Source organism: Hyla sarda, chromosome 5 (genome assembly GCF_029499605.1).
Source record: "Hyla sarda isolate aHylSar1 chromosome 5, aHylSar1.hap1, whole genome shotgun sequence".
NCBI lineage: Eukaryota > Metazoa > Chordata > Amphibia > Anura > Hylidae > Hyla > Hyla sarda.
In genome coordinates this window covers 184747707-184764084 of record NC_079193.1, presented here as the reverse complement: position 1 = coordinate 184764084, position 16378 = coordinate 184747707, and the positions used below count along the sequence as shown (strand labels likewise).

The 16378-nt window shown below is 42.7% G+C and overlaps 1 protein-coding gene across 3 annotated transcripts in view; it reads right to left on the bottom strand.

Annotated features, from left to right (window-relative positions):
• The window catches only part of LOC130273681 (uncharacterized), an 84470-nt gene that overhangs the window by 40327 nt on the left and 27765 nt on the right, over positions 1–16378 (bottom strand). For all 3 annotated transcript variants that reach the window (XM_056520889.1, XM_056520887.1, XM_056520888.1), the window contains exon 3: positions 11081–11306. In XM_056520889.1, the coding sequence (XP_056376864.1) occupies positions 11081–11306 (226 nt within the window). The remainder of the gene's footprint in view (positions 1–11080; positions 11307–16378) is intronic.

Genomic DNA, 16378 nt, shown 5'->3' with positions numbered 1-16378 from the left:
TTGTTAAGGATGGTATCCTGACATAAAATAGGTAGAAATTTATTAATAATAGATTTAATACTATTAAATTCTAGACTGTAAGTGGTAGTAAAGGTAGGCTTCAATACCGTATTCGAAAATATTTGATAAGGTTTTGGTGTGAGAAGACTGTCTCTAGATTTTTCTAAAACTTTCCGTTAGGCTCTGTTCAGACACCAGGTCTGGTAACCTCTCTGACCCAAACGATGAAAAATATTATCCGATTCAATTTGAAAAGATTCGTCTGTGGAACTATTTCTGCGAGCACGAGTCAGCTCACTCACGGGAACGGCTAAAACCGTGTGTTTTGGGTGGCATGACTCTGCGCGTAGAATGGTGTTACCTGCAGTCGATTTTCTGTATGTGGAAGTGTGAACACGTCCCTGTCTGCTGTCAAGTAAAATATCCAAAAATGGAGTGACGGATCTGTGCCAAGTTGATGTGAAAAATAAATTATGAGGGTTATTGTTAACATAGTCAACAAAACAGGAAGCATTATGTTCTGAGGACGACCAAATTATGATGACATCGTCAACGTATCTTCCGTACCAAACAATGTTGGAAAAGAAGGGGTTGATGTCAGAAAATATATATTGCATCTCCCACCAGTGAACAAAAATATTTGCCACTGAAGGGGAGGATTTAGCCCCCATTGAGGCACCGGTCCTCTGAACATAATACTGATCCTGAAATTTGAAAAAATTATGAGTTAATATATAATTTAACGCCTCAAGAACAAACTGGCACAGATCCTCACTATAAGTAGAAAAATTGTAAATAATATCCGACACTGCTCGAAGAGAAAGTGAATGAGGGAGGGAAGAATACAAAGATTCCATGTTCATAGTAAGCCACGAATAAGAAGTATGCCATTCAATTTGATTCATTATCGAAAGTAAACGTTGGGAATCTTTAATGTGGCTTGTACACATAGAGACAAGGGGTTGGAGAAGTGAGTCTACCCATTCGCAAAGGGGTTCATTAAGGGAAACAATGCCCGCCACTATGGGTCTCATAGGGGGCGGGAATTGGCCCTTATGAATCTTCGGTAAAGAGTGAAATATTGGAGTAATGGGATTAGAAACCCATATGTAATCAAACTCTTTTTGTGATAGTACCCCTAAAGATAAACCATATCTAAGTAACGATTCCAATTTAGAAGAAAACGAAGTGGTGGGATTATATGTAATAGGTGTATATGTGACCTCATCATTTAAAATGCGCTTATTAAGCATACAATAAAGATCAACATCCAGACATATAACAGCCCCCCCCCCTTGTCAGCTGATCGAATAACCCAATTGTTATTATCTCTCAAATCCTTAAGAGCAGTTCTTTCGGATTTTGATAGATTATTGGCTCTTGGTCTTGTGCTTGAACGTTTAAGTTCAACTAACTCTTTCATGACCATATCTTGAAAGGTGTCCATATAAGGACTCCTAGAGCCAACCGGATAAAATTCAGGATTTTTAATTTTGAAAGACGGTGAGGTGGACACAGAGGTCACATGTCGCCGTGTCTCAAAATCCAATGACAATAGGTCACAAAACGCATTTTGATCATGGAAGGAAGAAAAATTATTGTTAGGAGACACATGTGTTGCCGTAGAAAATTCACTAGACAATGGAACTGGATTAGATTCAACAGAGTCCACAATATCGAAATGCTTTTTCAAAGTCAAAGTTCTGACAAATTTGTTAATGTCCAAGATAGTATTAAATACGTTAAAGTGGGTAGATGGTGAGAAGCCCAGTCCTTTAGCCAAAACAGAAAGATGCGAGGAAGTAAAAGTTAGTGGAGACAAAACAATCACATCCAGATTTTGGCTTACTTGTGACGTTTCTTGAACTCTCTGGCGGACCTTCTTGGATTTATGTTTGCGGCCCCCCCTCCGCCTGCGTTTTTTGATCTTTTAGAATCATTGGTGGAGCCACTTAAATTAGAGACAGGACGATCATCTGAAGCCGTAAAATCTGAAGCATCGGATTGTGTATCGGAAGCCTCCGATTCTGCCGAACTGAAGGTAACCCGTTGGTTTCTAGGATGATATCTCTTGTGATGATAACCGGGTTTATCACCTTTTTTCAAGATAGAACGAGATGGAAGGAACTTATCCCAGGCTCCCCAAGCGTAAACTTTATTCGACTGATGATCATGCAAGTCCCTTTGAAATGTACTTTTCTTAGTTTCCTTAATGATTTGCTCGAGATTCACTATATTTTGTTTTAGTTTAGAGTCATGTTCACACAACAGAGTGGTACCAGCATGCGGAGAAAGAAAGTCCTGTGTTTTCTTTATGTCCAATTTCACTTGCACAAGTGATTCCTTTTGGGATAAGACCAGGACGTTGATCAATTTAGCAGAACATTCACTCAGAGCGTCATTCCACATTGTTTGATGTTCCTCCTTTATATTGATGGTGGGGATTTTTTTTAGACGTAAGCCTCGAGGAATGAGGCCCTTAGATAGATACGTCTCCATAGAAGTAACCTCCCACCACAATTTGGTCTCCTTGACCAGTAGCTTTTCCAAGGAATATAAGTGCATTTTCAACTGTATATCATGTGAAGCTCGATCCATGTCGAATATTTCCAATGCTGCATCGCAGCGTTCAATGCGATTATCAACGTCCTTTAGGAGAAGTAACCCCTCTTCCATAATCGGGACCGGGGCACCGGTTTCCGTTGGAGAGGACATGTGAACCGGGAGCACAACCAGTGTGAGGAACACTCAAGGCAATAGAGCAAAGTAGAAGAGTAGTCAGCTCACCCGGCCACCGCACGGCAATGAAGTCCTCCAAGGATACGAAAAAAGCAGGTAAATGCCAGCGTTTATGAAACTTCACCTTTATTGGAACCACGTAAAATCATCGACATGGAGAGACAAACATTTAAAATTCCAGGAATCAGCGCCAAGCATGATCACTTCTATTAAAAAATCTTAATCCTTCCAGTACTTTTTAGGGGCTGTATACTAAAGACAAATACAAAAAAAGAAATGAATTTCCTGTGATGTCCTGACCACAGTGCTCTCTGCTGACCTCTGCTGTCCATTTTAGGAACTGTCCAGAACAGGAGAAAATCCCCATAGCAAACATATGCTGCTCTGGACAGTTTCTAAAACGGACAGCAGAGGTCAGCAGAGAGCACTGTGGTCAGGACATCACAGGAAATGCATTTCTTTTTTGTATTTCTCTTTAGTATACAGCCCCTAAAAAGTACTGGAAGGATTAAAAGGGTATTCCAGGCAAAAAGTTTTTTTTGTATATCAACTGGCTCTGGAAAGTTAAACAGATTTGTAAATTACTTCTATTAAAAAATCTTAATCCTTCCAATAGTTATTAGCTTCTGAAGTTGAGTTGTTGTTTTCTGTCTAACTGCTCTCTGATGACTCACGTCCCGGGAGCTGTGCAGCTCCTATGGGGATATTCTCCCATCATGCACAGCTCCCGGGACGTGACATCATCATAGAGCAGTTAGACAGAAAACTTCAGAAGCTAATAACTATTGGAAGGATTAAGATTTTTTAATAGAAGTAATTTACAAATCTGTTTAACTTTCTGGAGCCAGTTGATATATATAAAAAAAGGTTTTTCCTGGATAATCCCTTTAAGATTTTTTAACAGAAGTGATTTACAAATCTGTTTAACTTTCTGGTACCAGTTGATTTAAAAAAAAAAGTTTTCCACGGGAGAACCCCTTTAAATCACCCACCTCTACCTACTAAAAGACTATGATTAAGACCTGTATGCAGGCTTGAAACATGTAGGTTTGATGCTTGCTACAAGTATATTTTTCCATCTCCATGTTTATGCACTTCACCGCTGGATTTATGGATTTTATATTTTGTACTAAATAAACAAAGAGTTTTACTCCGAACCAACGAGTGCTGAACCTTTTTTTTGTTCTATATGCCTGATGATAACCATATCTCATCTGCAATACATTGATCGGAAGTTATGATGTTTCTGTTGTTTTTAGTTTTAGTTCAGCCTATTGACTCACTGGGATCTTATAATATGCTGGTGAATTTCCCTACACATAAACCCACTCTTGACTCATAAAAACAATAGTTATTGATCATATATATATATATATATATATATATATATATATATATCTATATATAAAACTCAATGGCCCTCATTTTCTATTGCAAACCAGACATGTTTTGTTGGGTTGTGGCCAGATTCTGTCGCATTGCGCCAGAAATTCTGTCTGCACCAGATGTTGCGCCAGAAATTGCGCCAGAGTTGAAAAAAAAACCAACTAACTCTCCATTTTGCTAAGAAAAGGGGGGGCGTGGTCCTGACATTTTCACAAAAAAACAACATATTTACTAAGGTTTCCACATAAAATGTAGTGGATTTGAGCTGAGGAAAACCAGGCAGATCAGAGCATGTGTAAAAAAAAAAAAGCAAAATGTAGGGAAAGTGGAACCAATCAGATCGCTTCTTTCATTTTTCACAGGCCTTTTAACCTCTTAAGGATGCAGGGCGTATGGATACGCCCTGCATTCCGAGTCCTTAAGGACGCAGGGCGTATCCATACGCCCGTGGGAATTCCGGTCCCCACCGCTAGCCGGTTGGGGACCGAAGCCGGATGCCTGCTGAAATCATTCAGCAGGCATCCCGGCATATCGCCCAGGGGGGTCATTATGCCCCCCCATGTCGGCGATAGCCGCAGATCGCTGGACAATTCAGTCCAGCGATCTGCGGCGATTCCGGGTCAATCGGGTCTCCAGTGACCCGGTGACCCGGAATTACTGGCTGATCGGGGCCGTCTCTGACGGCCCCGAACAGCCAGAGCCAGCAGGGGTGAGGTGGCACTGGTGCCACCTCACGATCGCCCTGATTCGTCGGCCGGATTACCGGCCGACCAATCAGGGCGCCTGCTGCGGGTGTCACTCCCACACCCGCTCCGCCCCTCTTCCGGAGGACGTGAGCGGGTGCGGGAAGACGACCCCAGGTGCTGGGGACCCCGATCCCCGGCGTCGCTGTTGGGATCGGGGCCCCAGGAGCGACGGCGGCGGCGGTACTGACCTGTTCCCTGAGCAGCAGCAGGAGGTGAATGACAGCCTCCTGCTGTTGCTTAGCAACAGCTCCCAGCATGCAAAAAGGGCATTCTGGGAGCTGTAGTTATGCAACAGCAGGAGGCAGACCACCATAACTCCCAGCATTCCCTTATGGGCATGCTGGGACTTATGGTTTTGCAACAGCTGGAGGCACATTTTTTCTATGGAAAAGTGTACCTTCAGCTGTTGTATAACTACAACTCCCAGCTTGCACAAACAGCTAAAGTGCATGCTGGGAGTTGTAGTGGTGCATCTGCTGGTTGCATGACTACAACTCCCAGCATGCCCTTTGGCTGTCGGTGACTGCTGAGAGTTGTAGTTTTGCAACAGCTGAAGGCACACTGGTTGTGAAACTCAGTTTTTTTTAAACTAACTCAGTGTTTCACGACCGGTGTGCCTCCTGCTGTTGCAAACTAAAACTCCCAGCAGTCACCTTACACCATGCACCATACATGCTGGGAGTTGTAGTTTTGCAACAGCTGGAGGCACACTGGTTTTGAAACACTGAGTAAGGTCACAAACTCAGTGATACATAACCAGTGTGCCTACAGCTGTTGCAAAACTAAAAGTCTCAGCTTGTACAGTCTGTCAGCGCATGCTGGGAGTTGTAGTTTTGCAAAAGCTGGATGTCCCCCCCCCCCCCCCTTCAATGTGAATGTACATGGACGGAGGTTTACAGCAAGTATCGGGCTGAAAGTTTGAGCTGTGGCAAATTTTCTGCAACAGCTCAAACTGCCAGCGAGAAACTACTGTGAACCCCCGCCCGTGCGACTGTACCCTAAAAACACTACACTAACACAAAAAATAAAATAAAAAGTAAAAAACACTACATATACACAGCCCCCCTCCCCAATAAAAATGAAAAACGTCTGGTACGCCACGGTTTCCAAAACGGAGCCTCCAGCTGTTGCAAAACAACTACTCCCAGTATTGCCAGATAGCTGTTGACTGTCTAGGCATGCTGGGAGTTTTACAACAGCTGGAGGCACCCTGTTTGGGAATCACTGGCGTAGAATACCCCTATGTCCACCCCTATGCAATCCCTAATTTAGGCCTCAAATGCGCATGGCGCTCTCACTTTGGAGCCCTGTCGTATTTCAAGGCAACAGTTTAGGGTCACATATGGGGTATCGCCGTACTCGGGAGAAATTGTGTTACAAATTATGGGGGGAATTTTCTGCTTTTACCCTTTTTAAAAATGTAAAATTTTTGGGAAAAGAAGCATTTTAGGTAAAAAACATTTTTTTTTTTTACATATGCAATAGTCGTGAAACGCCTGTGGGGTATTAAGGTTCACTTAACCTCTTGTTACATTCCCCGAGGGCTCTAGTTTCCAAAATGGTATGCCATGTGTTTTTTTTTTTTTGCTGTTCTGGCACCATAGGGGCTTCCTAAATGCGGCATGCCCCCAGAGCAAAATTTGCTTTCAAAAAGCCAAATGTGACTCCTTCTCTTCTGAGACCTGTAGTGCGCCAGCAGAGCACTTTTCACCCCCATATGGGGTGTTTTCTGAATCGGAAGAAATTGGGCTTCAAATTTTGGGGGTATTTTCTGCTTTAACCCTTTGTAAAAATGTAAATTTTTTTGGGAAACCAAGCATTTTAGGTAAAAATTATAATTTTTTTTTTACATATGCAAAAGTCGTGAAACACCTGTAGGGAATTAAGGTTCACTTTACCCCTTGTTACGTTCCCCGAGGGGTCTAGTTTCCAAAATGGTATACCATGTGTTTTTTTTTTGCTGTCCTGGCACCATAGGGGCTTCCTAAATGCGGCATGCCCCCAGAGCAAAATTTCCATCAAAAAAGCCAAATGTGACTCCTTCTCTTCTGAGACCTGTAGAGCGCCCCATATGGGGTGTTTTCTGAATCGGGAGAAATTGGACTTCAAATTTTGGGGGGTATTTTCTGCTATTACCCTTTTTAAAAATGTAAAACTTTTGGGAAACCAAGCATTTTAGGTAAAAAATTATTATTTTTTTTTTACATATGCAAAAGTCGTGAATCACCTGTGGGGTATTAAGGTTCACTTTACCCCTTGTTATGTTCCTCGAGGGGTCTAGTTTCCAAAATGGTATGCCATGTGGTTTTTTTTGCTGTTCTGGCACCATAGGGGCTTCCTAAAGGTGACATGCCCCCCAAAAACCATTTGTCGCTCCTTCCCTTCTGAGCCCTCTACTGCGCCCGCCGAACAATTAATATAGACATATGAGGTATGTCCTTACTCGAGAGAAATTGGGTTTCAAATACAAGTAAAAAATTTCTCCTTTTTACCCCTTGCAAAAATTCAAAAATTGGGTCTACAAGAACATGCGAGTGTAAAAAATGAAGATTGTGAATTTTCTCCTTCACTTTGCTGCTATTCCTGTGAAAGAGTTAAAACGCTTACTGAATGTCATTTTGAATACTTTGGGGGGTGCAGTTTTTATAATGGGGTAATTTAGGGGGTATTTCTAATATGAAGACCCTTCAAATCCACTTCAAATCTGAACTGGTCCCTGAAAAAAAGCGAGTTCCAAAATTTTGTGAAAAATTGGAAAATTGCTGCTGAACTTTGAAGCCCTCTGGTGTCTTCCAAAAGTAAAAACTCATAAATGTTATGATGCAAACATAAAGTAGACATATTGTATATGTGAATAAAAAAAAAATTATTTGGAATATCCATTTTCCTTACAAGCAGAGAGCTTCAAAGTTAGAAAAATGCAAAATTTTCAAATTTTTCATCAAATTTTGGGATTTTTCACCAAGAAAGGATGCAAGTTACCACAAAATTTTACCACTATGTTAAAGTAGAATATGTCACGAAAAAACAATCTCGGAATCAGAATGATAACTAAAAGCATTCCAGAGTTATTAATGTTTAAAGTGACAGTGGTCAGATTTGCAAAAAATTGCCGAGTCCTTAAGGTGAAAAAGGGCTCAGTCCTTAAGGGGTTAAAAAAATGAAAGAAGCGATCTGATTGGTTGCTATGGGCAACACAGCAACTTTTCCTCTGCACTGGTTTTGATAAATCTCCCCCAATGTGCGTATGTATGTATGTTCCACAAAAACTTCCAAACGACTAAAGATATTAACATGAAACTTGGCACACATGTTACTTATATATCACCAACAAACATAGGATAGGTGATTTAACCCTTACTCACCCCCATTTGCCAGGGGCGGGGTTTTTGTTTAAAGTCAAATACAAGTCTTTGGGAAATATATGTTACTGCATAACTTCCAAACGGCTGGAGATATTTCAATAATACTTGGTCACATGTTACTTATTTGTCCCCTTGATATATAGGATAGTTAATTTAACCATTAACTACCCCCATTTGTGAGGATTGGGGTTTTTGTTTAAAGTCCCATGCAAATCAATGGGAAATGTATGTTCTCACATAACTTCCGTACGGCTGGAGATATTTAAATATCTGGTACACATATTACGGGTCGGGATAGGAGGTCGAGATGGGAGGTCGAGATAGGAGGACAGGATATGAGGACAGGATAGGAGGTCGGGAAAGGAGGATAGGATAGGAGGTTGGGATAGGAGGTCAAGATAGAAGGTCGAGATAGGAGAACGGGATAGGAGGTCGAGATAGGAGGACGGGATAGGAGGTCGGGATAGAAGGTTGAGATAGGAGGACGGGATAGAAGGACGGGATAGGAGGTCGGGATAGGAAGTCAGCATAGGTGGTTGGTATAGGTGGTCGGGATAGGAGGTCAGGATAGGAGGTCGAGATAGGAGGACGGAATAGGAGGTCGAGATAGGAGGTCAAGATAGGAGGACGGGATAGGAGGTCGGGATAGGAGGTCGAGATAGGAGGACGGGATAGGAGGTCGAGATAAGAGGTCAAGATAGGAGGATGGGATAGGAGGACGGGATAGGAGGACGGGATAGGAGGAAGGGATAGGAGGTCGGGATAGGAAGTCGGGATATGAGGACAGGATATGAAGTCAAAAGCTTCCTCCTTTGTTTATTTTCCTCCTCAACAAGGATTAGGAAGGAAAAAATGGGCAACGCCAGGTACTCAGCTAGTATATATATATATAATCTGAAGACAAGCTAGTATGTATGGTTATCTTTTGTTTGTAAATTTACCATTGTATATTTTCTGACTGGATTTTCGCCAGGTAGCATAACTGGGCTGTAAAGCCCCAGGTCTGATGCCCATAGCCCCATGACATCTCTACTTAAAGGCATTTTTAGAGTAGAAGTGCTGCATGTAGGCACTTCAGGAGACGTCAGTAAAAGGGATGTAATAAATTAATATTGTATTAAAATCAGCAATATTGACACGCTCGCCTACAGTGACTGGGATAAGCTTTGGTTCTAATCCATACAATGCGAGATATTTTCCTCTATCACAATTGGTATGCACGCTCCAAATACTATATATAGCCAAAGGCTGCAGTCCTCGGGCTATTTAGTATTGGCAGTGTGCAACAGTGAGCTTTAACATACGGATAGACACATATTTTAAAGTTCATCGTTGCACACTACCAATACTAAACAGCCTGAGGACGGCAGCCTTTGGCTATATATTCATGGACATATAGGGGTAGTATTTGAAGTGTGCTTACCAATTGTGATCGAGGATAATATATCGCTCTGCATGATAAGCACCAAAGTTTATCCCAGTCACTGTAGACGAGAGTGTTAATATTGGTGATTTTAATACAATATTATAACGTCACTTTTACTGACTTGAATAAAAGTTAAGTTTTATCAGGTTTTTTGAGGATTTAGTAGTGTCGTAAGTGACACTTTGGAGAATTTTTGCTTACAAAACCCCTATCCATGTTAGTTGCTCTGTCACACTTAGAGCTGGCAGATGAGCTAGCGCTGTTGCCGGATAACCAGGCAGCCTCCCCGGTGATTGGGTAGCTTGGGTGGTGGTCCCTGTGTGTAGCTCAGGTGTGCTGAGAGAACAACAAGGGCATGAAGAGTTCAGCAGGTAATTGGCGTAAAGCCGCATGCATCATTGATCCCGTCACAGTAAACGGCTTTACTGCAGCAGCTTAATGCCGTTTTGTCTCACTGGTCCGGGCTACCATTGCCGGACTTGGAGATGACTTTTAATATGTCAGATGTGTATAAAAAGTCACAAATATATGAGGAATAACTAAAAAAAACAACACATATGGCACAGGCACATGTGCACTGTGCTTAAATTCTCTGTTCTATGGCTGGGTTCACATTGCAACAAGTGATGTTCATATGTGATATGTGTAATGGTATGCTGACCTATACTGTGGTGTATATACATGATGGACCCATTCACTTTAATGGCCTAAACGTAGTATTCATAGACCGAGAGCGGGCGCAGGGCATACATTTGCACTCATCGCTTCATTAAGGTGTTAACTCACCTTCCTTCGCTCCCTTGTAGTCTGAGGTATCAGGATGCCCTGTCTGTAGACGTGATATTACATTACCGCTCAGCCACAGTGGTGTCTCGCCTCAGCCAGTGATTGGCAAACAGCATTGTCAGTTCCCCCGTCTGCAAATTCTATGCTGTGCAGCTCTGGAAAAAGTAGTATCACCAGCCGCAGACAGAGCACCCTGATACTGGAGACAACAAGGGAATGGAAGAAAGTAAGTTAAAGTTTTTAATAGGCAATAAAAAGTTATATGTATCCAATTACTGAATTATTATTATTACTATTATTATTATATTACTAGAAATTTTTTTTGGGTCTCCGTGTGTCTTATAAATGCATTCTATAGTCTACCAGGGCACATAAAAAAATTCCACCGGTCAGTCCCTTTTGAAGGGCCATGAAATAGTGCAAATTTGTTAGCTTGGTTTTGGCAAGGCTCTTCTTTATGTATCATGTTTCAGTATAGTATAGTTGAGGTTTGTATTGGTGCCCCTCCACCATATAATGTACATCACTGTAAAAAAAATTGTTGCCACATTATCAATTATTAGAAATAGCAATAACAATTGCAATATAGTTAAATGTACAAAAAATTGAAAAGTGTCATTTGTAGACCATACCTGCCTAACACACGTTGATCGCTCTCCATTCCATCATAAGCCATTACATAATCATATTCACAATTTCTATGTTCTTCTATAACAAGTGACAAAAATTCCAGAATGACATAATAGCCAAGTGGCACTTCTATAACCCATATACAATTCATATCTTTTTCATATGATTGTGGAAATCCTGGGCTGTGGAACTGGCCAGAAAAGGCTTTAAGCCAACCACCACATGAATCTGAAAAGAACAATAATATAAGTTTGGCAAAGTTCATTAGACACAATGCTAACTCATTTTTAGACAAAGAAAAAGATCCAGTTTAACTCTTTGTGTGTATTGGAACTAACCCAAAAATGGGAGGAAAAAAAGCTAATTGGATATAATGTCACACCAAACTCCAAAAATTGGCTGGGCAAAATTATTGGCACCCTTTCAAAATTGTGGATAAAAAGATTGTTTCAAGCATGTGATGCTCCTTTAAACTCACCTGGGGCATTCAACAGGTGTGGGCAATATAAAAATCACACCTGAAAGTAGATACAAAGGAGAGAAGTTCACTTAGTCTTTGCATTGTGTGTCTGTATGTGGCACACTAAGCATGGACAACAGAAAGAGGAGAAGAGAACTGCCTGAGGACTTGAGAACCAAAATTGTGGAAATATATCAACAATCTCAAGGTTACATGTCCATCTCCAGAGATCTAGATTTGCCTTTGTCCATAGTGCTCAACATAATCATAATTTTCTGTCACAGTGAGCGCTCCGATCAGGCACGCTGACCATGAGTGCTCACCTCCCCGCTCTCCCAGTCAGCCCGCGATTCGCATCGCATCTTCAGTGCCCACTGCCTTAGATTAAGCGTACTTTTGTCTGTTTGCCTTGCCCGTGTTCTAGACCCTTCCGCTACATTTTTGACTATGTACCTTTGCCGTCTGCCTTGACCTTCTGCTAAGTCCAACTATGCCTTTTGCCTTATCCTTCTGTACCTCGCTGGCCCAGCTACCGGTGTGGTCTAGTCATATCGTGGGTAGCGACCTGGGTGTTGCCTGCCACAGCAAGCCAATCCTGCCAGCGGCACCTTAAACTCCCCTCCCCGATACGGCCCATGTCATCAGCCACACAGGTCAGTGGATCCACATCCAGCATTGTTACATTTGCAACCCATGGCACTGTAGCTAATCTCCCTGGGCGTGGACGAAAGAGAAAAATTGATTAAAGGTGTCAATGCAGTATAGTCCGGATGGTGGATAAGCAGCCCCAAACAAGTTCCAAAGATATTAAAGCTGTCCTGCAGGCTCAGGGAGCATCAGTGTCAGCGCGAACTATCTGTCAACATTTAGGTGAAATGAAACACTATGGCAGGAGACCCAGGAGGACCCCACTGCTGACACAGAGACATAAAAAAGCAAGACTACATTTTGCCAAAATGAACTTGAGTAAGCCAACATCCTTCTGGGAAAACATCTTGTGGACAGATGAGACCAAGATAGAGCTTTTTAATAAAGCACATCATTCTACTGTTTCCAAAAAACAGAATGAGGCCTACAAAGAAAAGAACACAGACCTACAGTGGCACTGGGTGCCTTGAATGTGTGCAAGGCATCATGAAATCTGAGGATTACCAACGGATTTTGGGTCGCACTGTACAGCCCAGTGTCCGAAAGCTGGGTTTGCGTACGAGATCTTGGGTCTTCCAGCAGGACAATGACCCCAAACATATGTCAAAAAGCACCTAGAAAGGGATAGCAACAAAGCGCTGGAGAGTTCTGAAGTTGCCAGCAATGAGTCCAGATCTAAATCCCATTGAACACCTGTGGAGAGATCTTAACATTGCTGTTGGGAAATAAGAGAGACCTGGAGCAGTTTGCAAAGGAAGAGTGGTCCAACATTCCGGCTGAGAGGTGTAAGAAGCTTATTGATGGTTATAGGAAGCAACTGATTTCAGTTATTTTTTCCAAAAGGTGTGCAACCAAATATTAAGTTAAGGGTGCCAATAATTTTACCCAGCCCATTTTTGGAGTTTGGTGTGTCATTATGACCAATTTGCTTTTTTTCCCTCCCTTTTGTGGTTTAGTGCCAATACGCACAAAGGGAATAAACATGTGTATAGCAGAACATGTGTTACTTCAATTCTTTTCTGTGAGAAATACTTCATTTACGGCCATGACTGTATGTCCCAGACCGCTTCCCCTGTGCGGTCCTGTGGAAATAAACTTAGATCATCATTCAATGTTCAAGAGTTACACTCGGTGGAATGGTGGAATGGTGGAACTGTGGGGATTCTTGGACTTTTGTCCATATTATAGATGGAAACAAATCAGTTTTATGGCTGAATTCAGCTTAAATGACATATATCTATACTAAATATCTAGTATCTTACATAAGTTAGTACACCCCTCACATTTTTGTAAATATTTTATTATATCTTTTCATATGACAACACTGAAGAAATTACACTCTGCTACAATGTAAAGTAGTGAGTGCACATCCTGTATAATAGTGTTTAATGTTGTGTCCTCACAAAATAACTCAACGCACAGCTATTAATGTCTAAACCTTGGTAACAAAAGTGAGTAAACCCCTACGTGGAAATGTCCAAATTGGTCCCAAAGTGTCAATATTTTGTGTGGCCAACATTATTTTCCAGCACTGCCTAAAGCCTCTTGGTAGTGAAGTTCACCAGAGCTTCCCAGGTTGGCACTGGAATCCTCTTCCACTCCTCCAGGATGACATCACCGAGCTGGTGAATGTTAAAGACCTTGCACTACCCCACACTCCGTATGACGATGTCCCACAAATGCTCAATAGAGTTTAGCTCTGGAGACATGTTAGACCAGTCCATCACCTTTACCCTCAGCTTCTTTTTCGTAAGGCAGTGGTCATCTTGGAGGTGTATATGGGGTTGTTATTATTTTGGAATACTGTCCTATGGCCCAGTCTAGGAAGAGAGGGGATTATGCTCTACTTCAGTATGTCACAGTATAGTTGACATTCATGGTTCTCTCAATGAACTATAGCTCCCCAGTGTCAGCAGCACTCATGCAGCCCCAGATTATGACACTCCCTCCACCATGCTTAACTGTCGACAAGACATTCCTCATCTGGTTGCCACCACACTCTTTACATCATATGAACCAAATAAGTTTATCTTGGTCTCATTTGGGCCACAGGACACAATTCCATTTGTGGTCAGTGCTAACCGCGTGCTAAGGTCTGGGAAGGAGTAAGAATGACTTACCTGTATGTAGTGAACTCGCCTTCACCTGTAATAAAACATTAAATACCAATACTCATGTATATACGGTTGAACTTGTGCCTGGAAACCGTGACCGAGGATCAGCCTTAAGAGGGCATCCCCTATGTAAGGATTTATGAAAAAAAGAGGGGGGGGAGGGGGGGTTTCGCCAAACGCAACACACGCACCTGGATGCGGAGCGTGGTGCGTTATATACCTCACTCCCCTCCCACAAATACAGCCTAATTAGGCTTCACACTTGTGGTCAGTGCTAACCGCGTGCTAAGGTCTGGGAAGGAGTAAGAATGACTTACCTGTATGTAGTGAACTCGCCTTCACCTGTAATAAAACATTAAATACCAATACTCATGTATATACGGTTGAACTTGTGCCTGGAAACCGTGACCGAGGATCAGCCTTAAGAGGGCAAAAAAGAAAGACAGCTAAGTAGGGTATAAGAAAAGTGGTTTATTGAATTAAAGAGCCAAATGTTTAAACACGTCAGCCATCTCTACTCGGGGATCTGGAATATATGTGGCAAAGCAGCCTGAACTCCAACGCCCTAACTTCCTAATGATGTGAGGTGGAACCTTGTGTGCAGAAGCTGAGGAAGCTGCGCCAATGCGGAATGAATGGCCCAAAAACTTATTTGCCTCCAGACCCAGGGTATTGATCAAGGTACGGACATGGTTACAGAACTGTGACGTGGTGAGTGCGGCTGAATTGAATGGCAGCAAAGGTGACTTGCCAGGTTTCGTTCCCAAAGCTTGCGTTAGACTTGATAGTACAGCCACGGGGCACCAGGGATTTTCTGAGGGAAAATATTTGATAACAGCCCCGCCCCTGGCCGTCTTCATGACCTTAAGGCTTAGCTCAAACTGACCCTCTACCCCTGTCAATTGTGATATGGCCAAGGCTGGTGAGTGTACTGACCTGCACGTGAATTCCCCTGGCCGGAGAAAACCATAGAAGGCTAAGTAAATTGCGGCTTTTAAAACTAAACTGGGCATGAACCCAAACGGCCTCTTGTCCAGAAGGTCTGACATGGAACGGAACAATTCTGCTGAAATGGGAAGGCGGCCTGGGCTGGCAGGTGTTCTGCTGAGCTGAGCCCCTTTGAGTGCTGCCTTGATTGTGTGTACTGACATGATGGATGGTTTGTCAGGGTAAGAGAGGGAGATAAAGTGTTGGATGCCGGTTAAATGTTGTTTGATGGTGGAGGGTGATAGATTGCGGGCTGAATGGCAGAAGCCTATGTATGATAATATGGTTTGTGTATCGTAAGAAAACGGAATGTTGAATGTGGTGAGGAAATATTTGTATGAAGACAGAGCGGCGTCGTATGACTTCTTGGTGCTAGGAGCGAGAGATTTCTTTATAAGTTTAAGCGTGACATTTGAATAATCCATCCTTAGCGTGGCACATGGTGGTGCCGGATAACCCGCGAGATCCGCTTTGGGCATCACCTGGAAGAAAACGTCTACTTTAGATCTAGACAAGGCATCAGCTGCCAGATTCACAACACCCGCCACATGTTTACAGACAAAATTGAACTTATGTTGCAGCGAAAGCCATACCAATCTCCTCATAAATTTCATGATTTCAGGTGACTTAGATCTCCCTTTGTTTATGATCTCGACTGTGGACACATTGTCACAGGAGAACTGGACCGTCTGTCCTGTCCAACTGTGCCCCCATGTCTGGGCCGCTGCTACTATGGGGTAAATTTCGAAAAGTGCTGATGTCTTGAGGAAGCTGGCTATGGATAGCACCTCTACTGGCCAGCGATCTGCCAACCAGTGACTGCCAAATATTGCAGCGAAACCAACAGATGCTGATGCGTCCGAGATGATTCTGGGTGAATCATCCGAGACGGCAGGGATGAACATGGAGATCCCGTTCCATTGTGAGATGTAACTGTCCCACATCACCAAGTCGGCCATGGCCTGGGGGTCGAGATGGATGGGACTGTCTTGGGTGATACCTGTTGGAAGTAAGGCAAGTAGACGGGAAGTGAAAGCTCTGCCCTGTGGTATGATCCGCATGGCGAAGGCTAACATGCCCAGTAGGCTCTG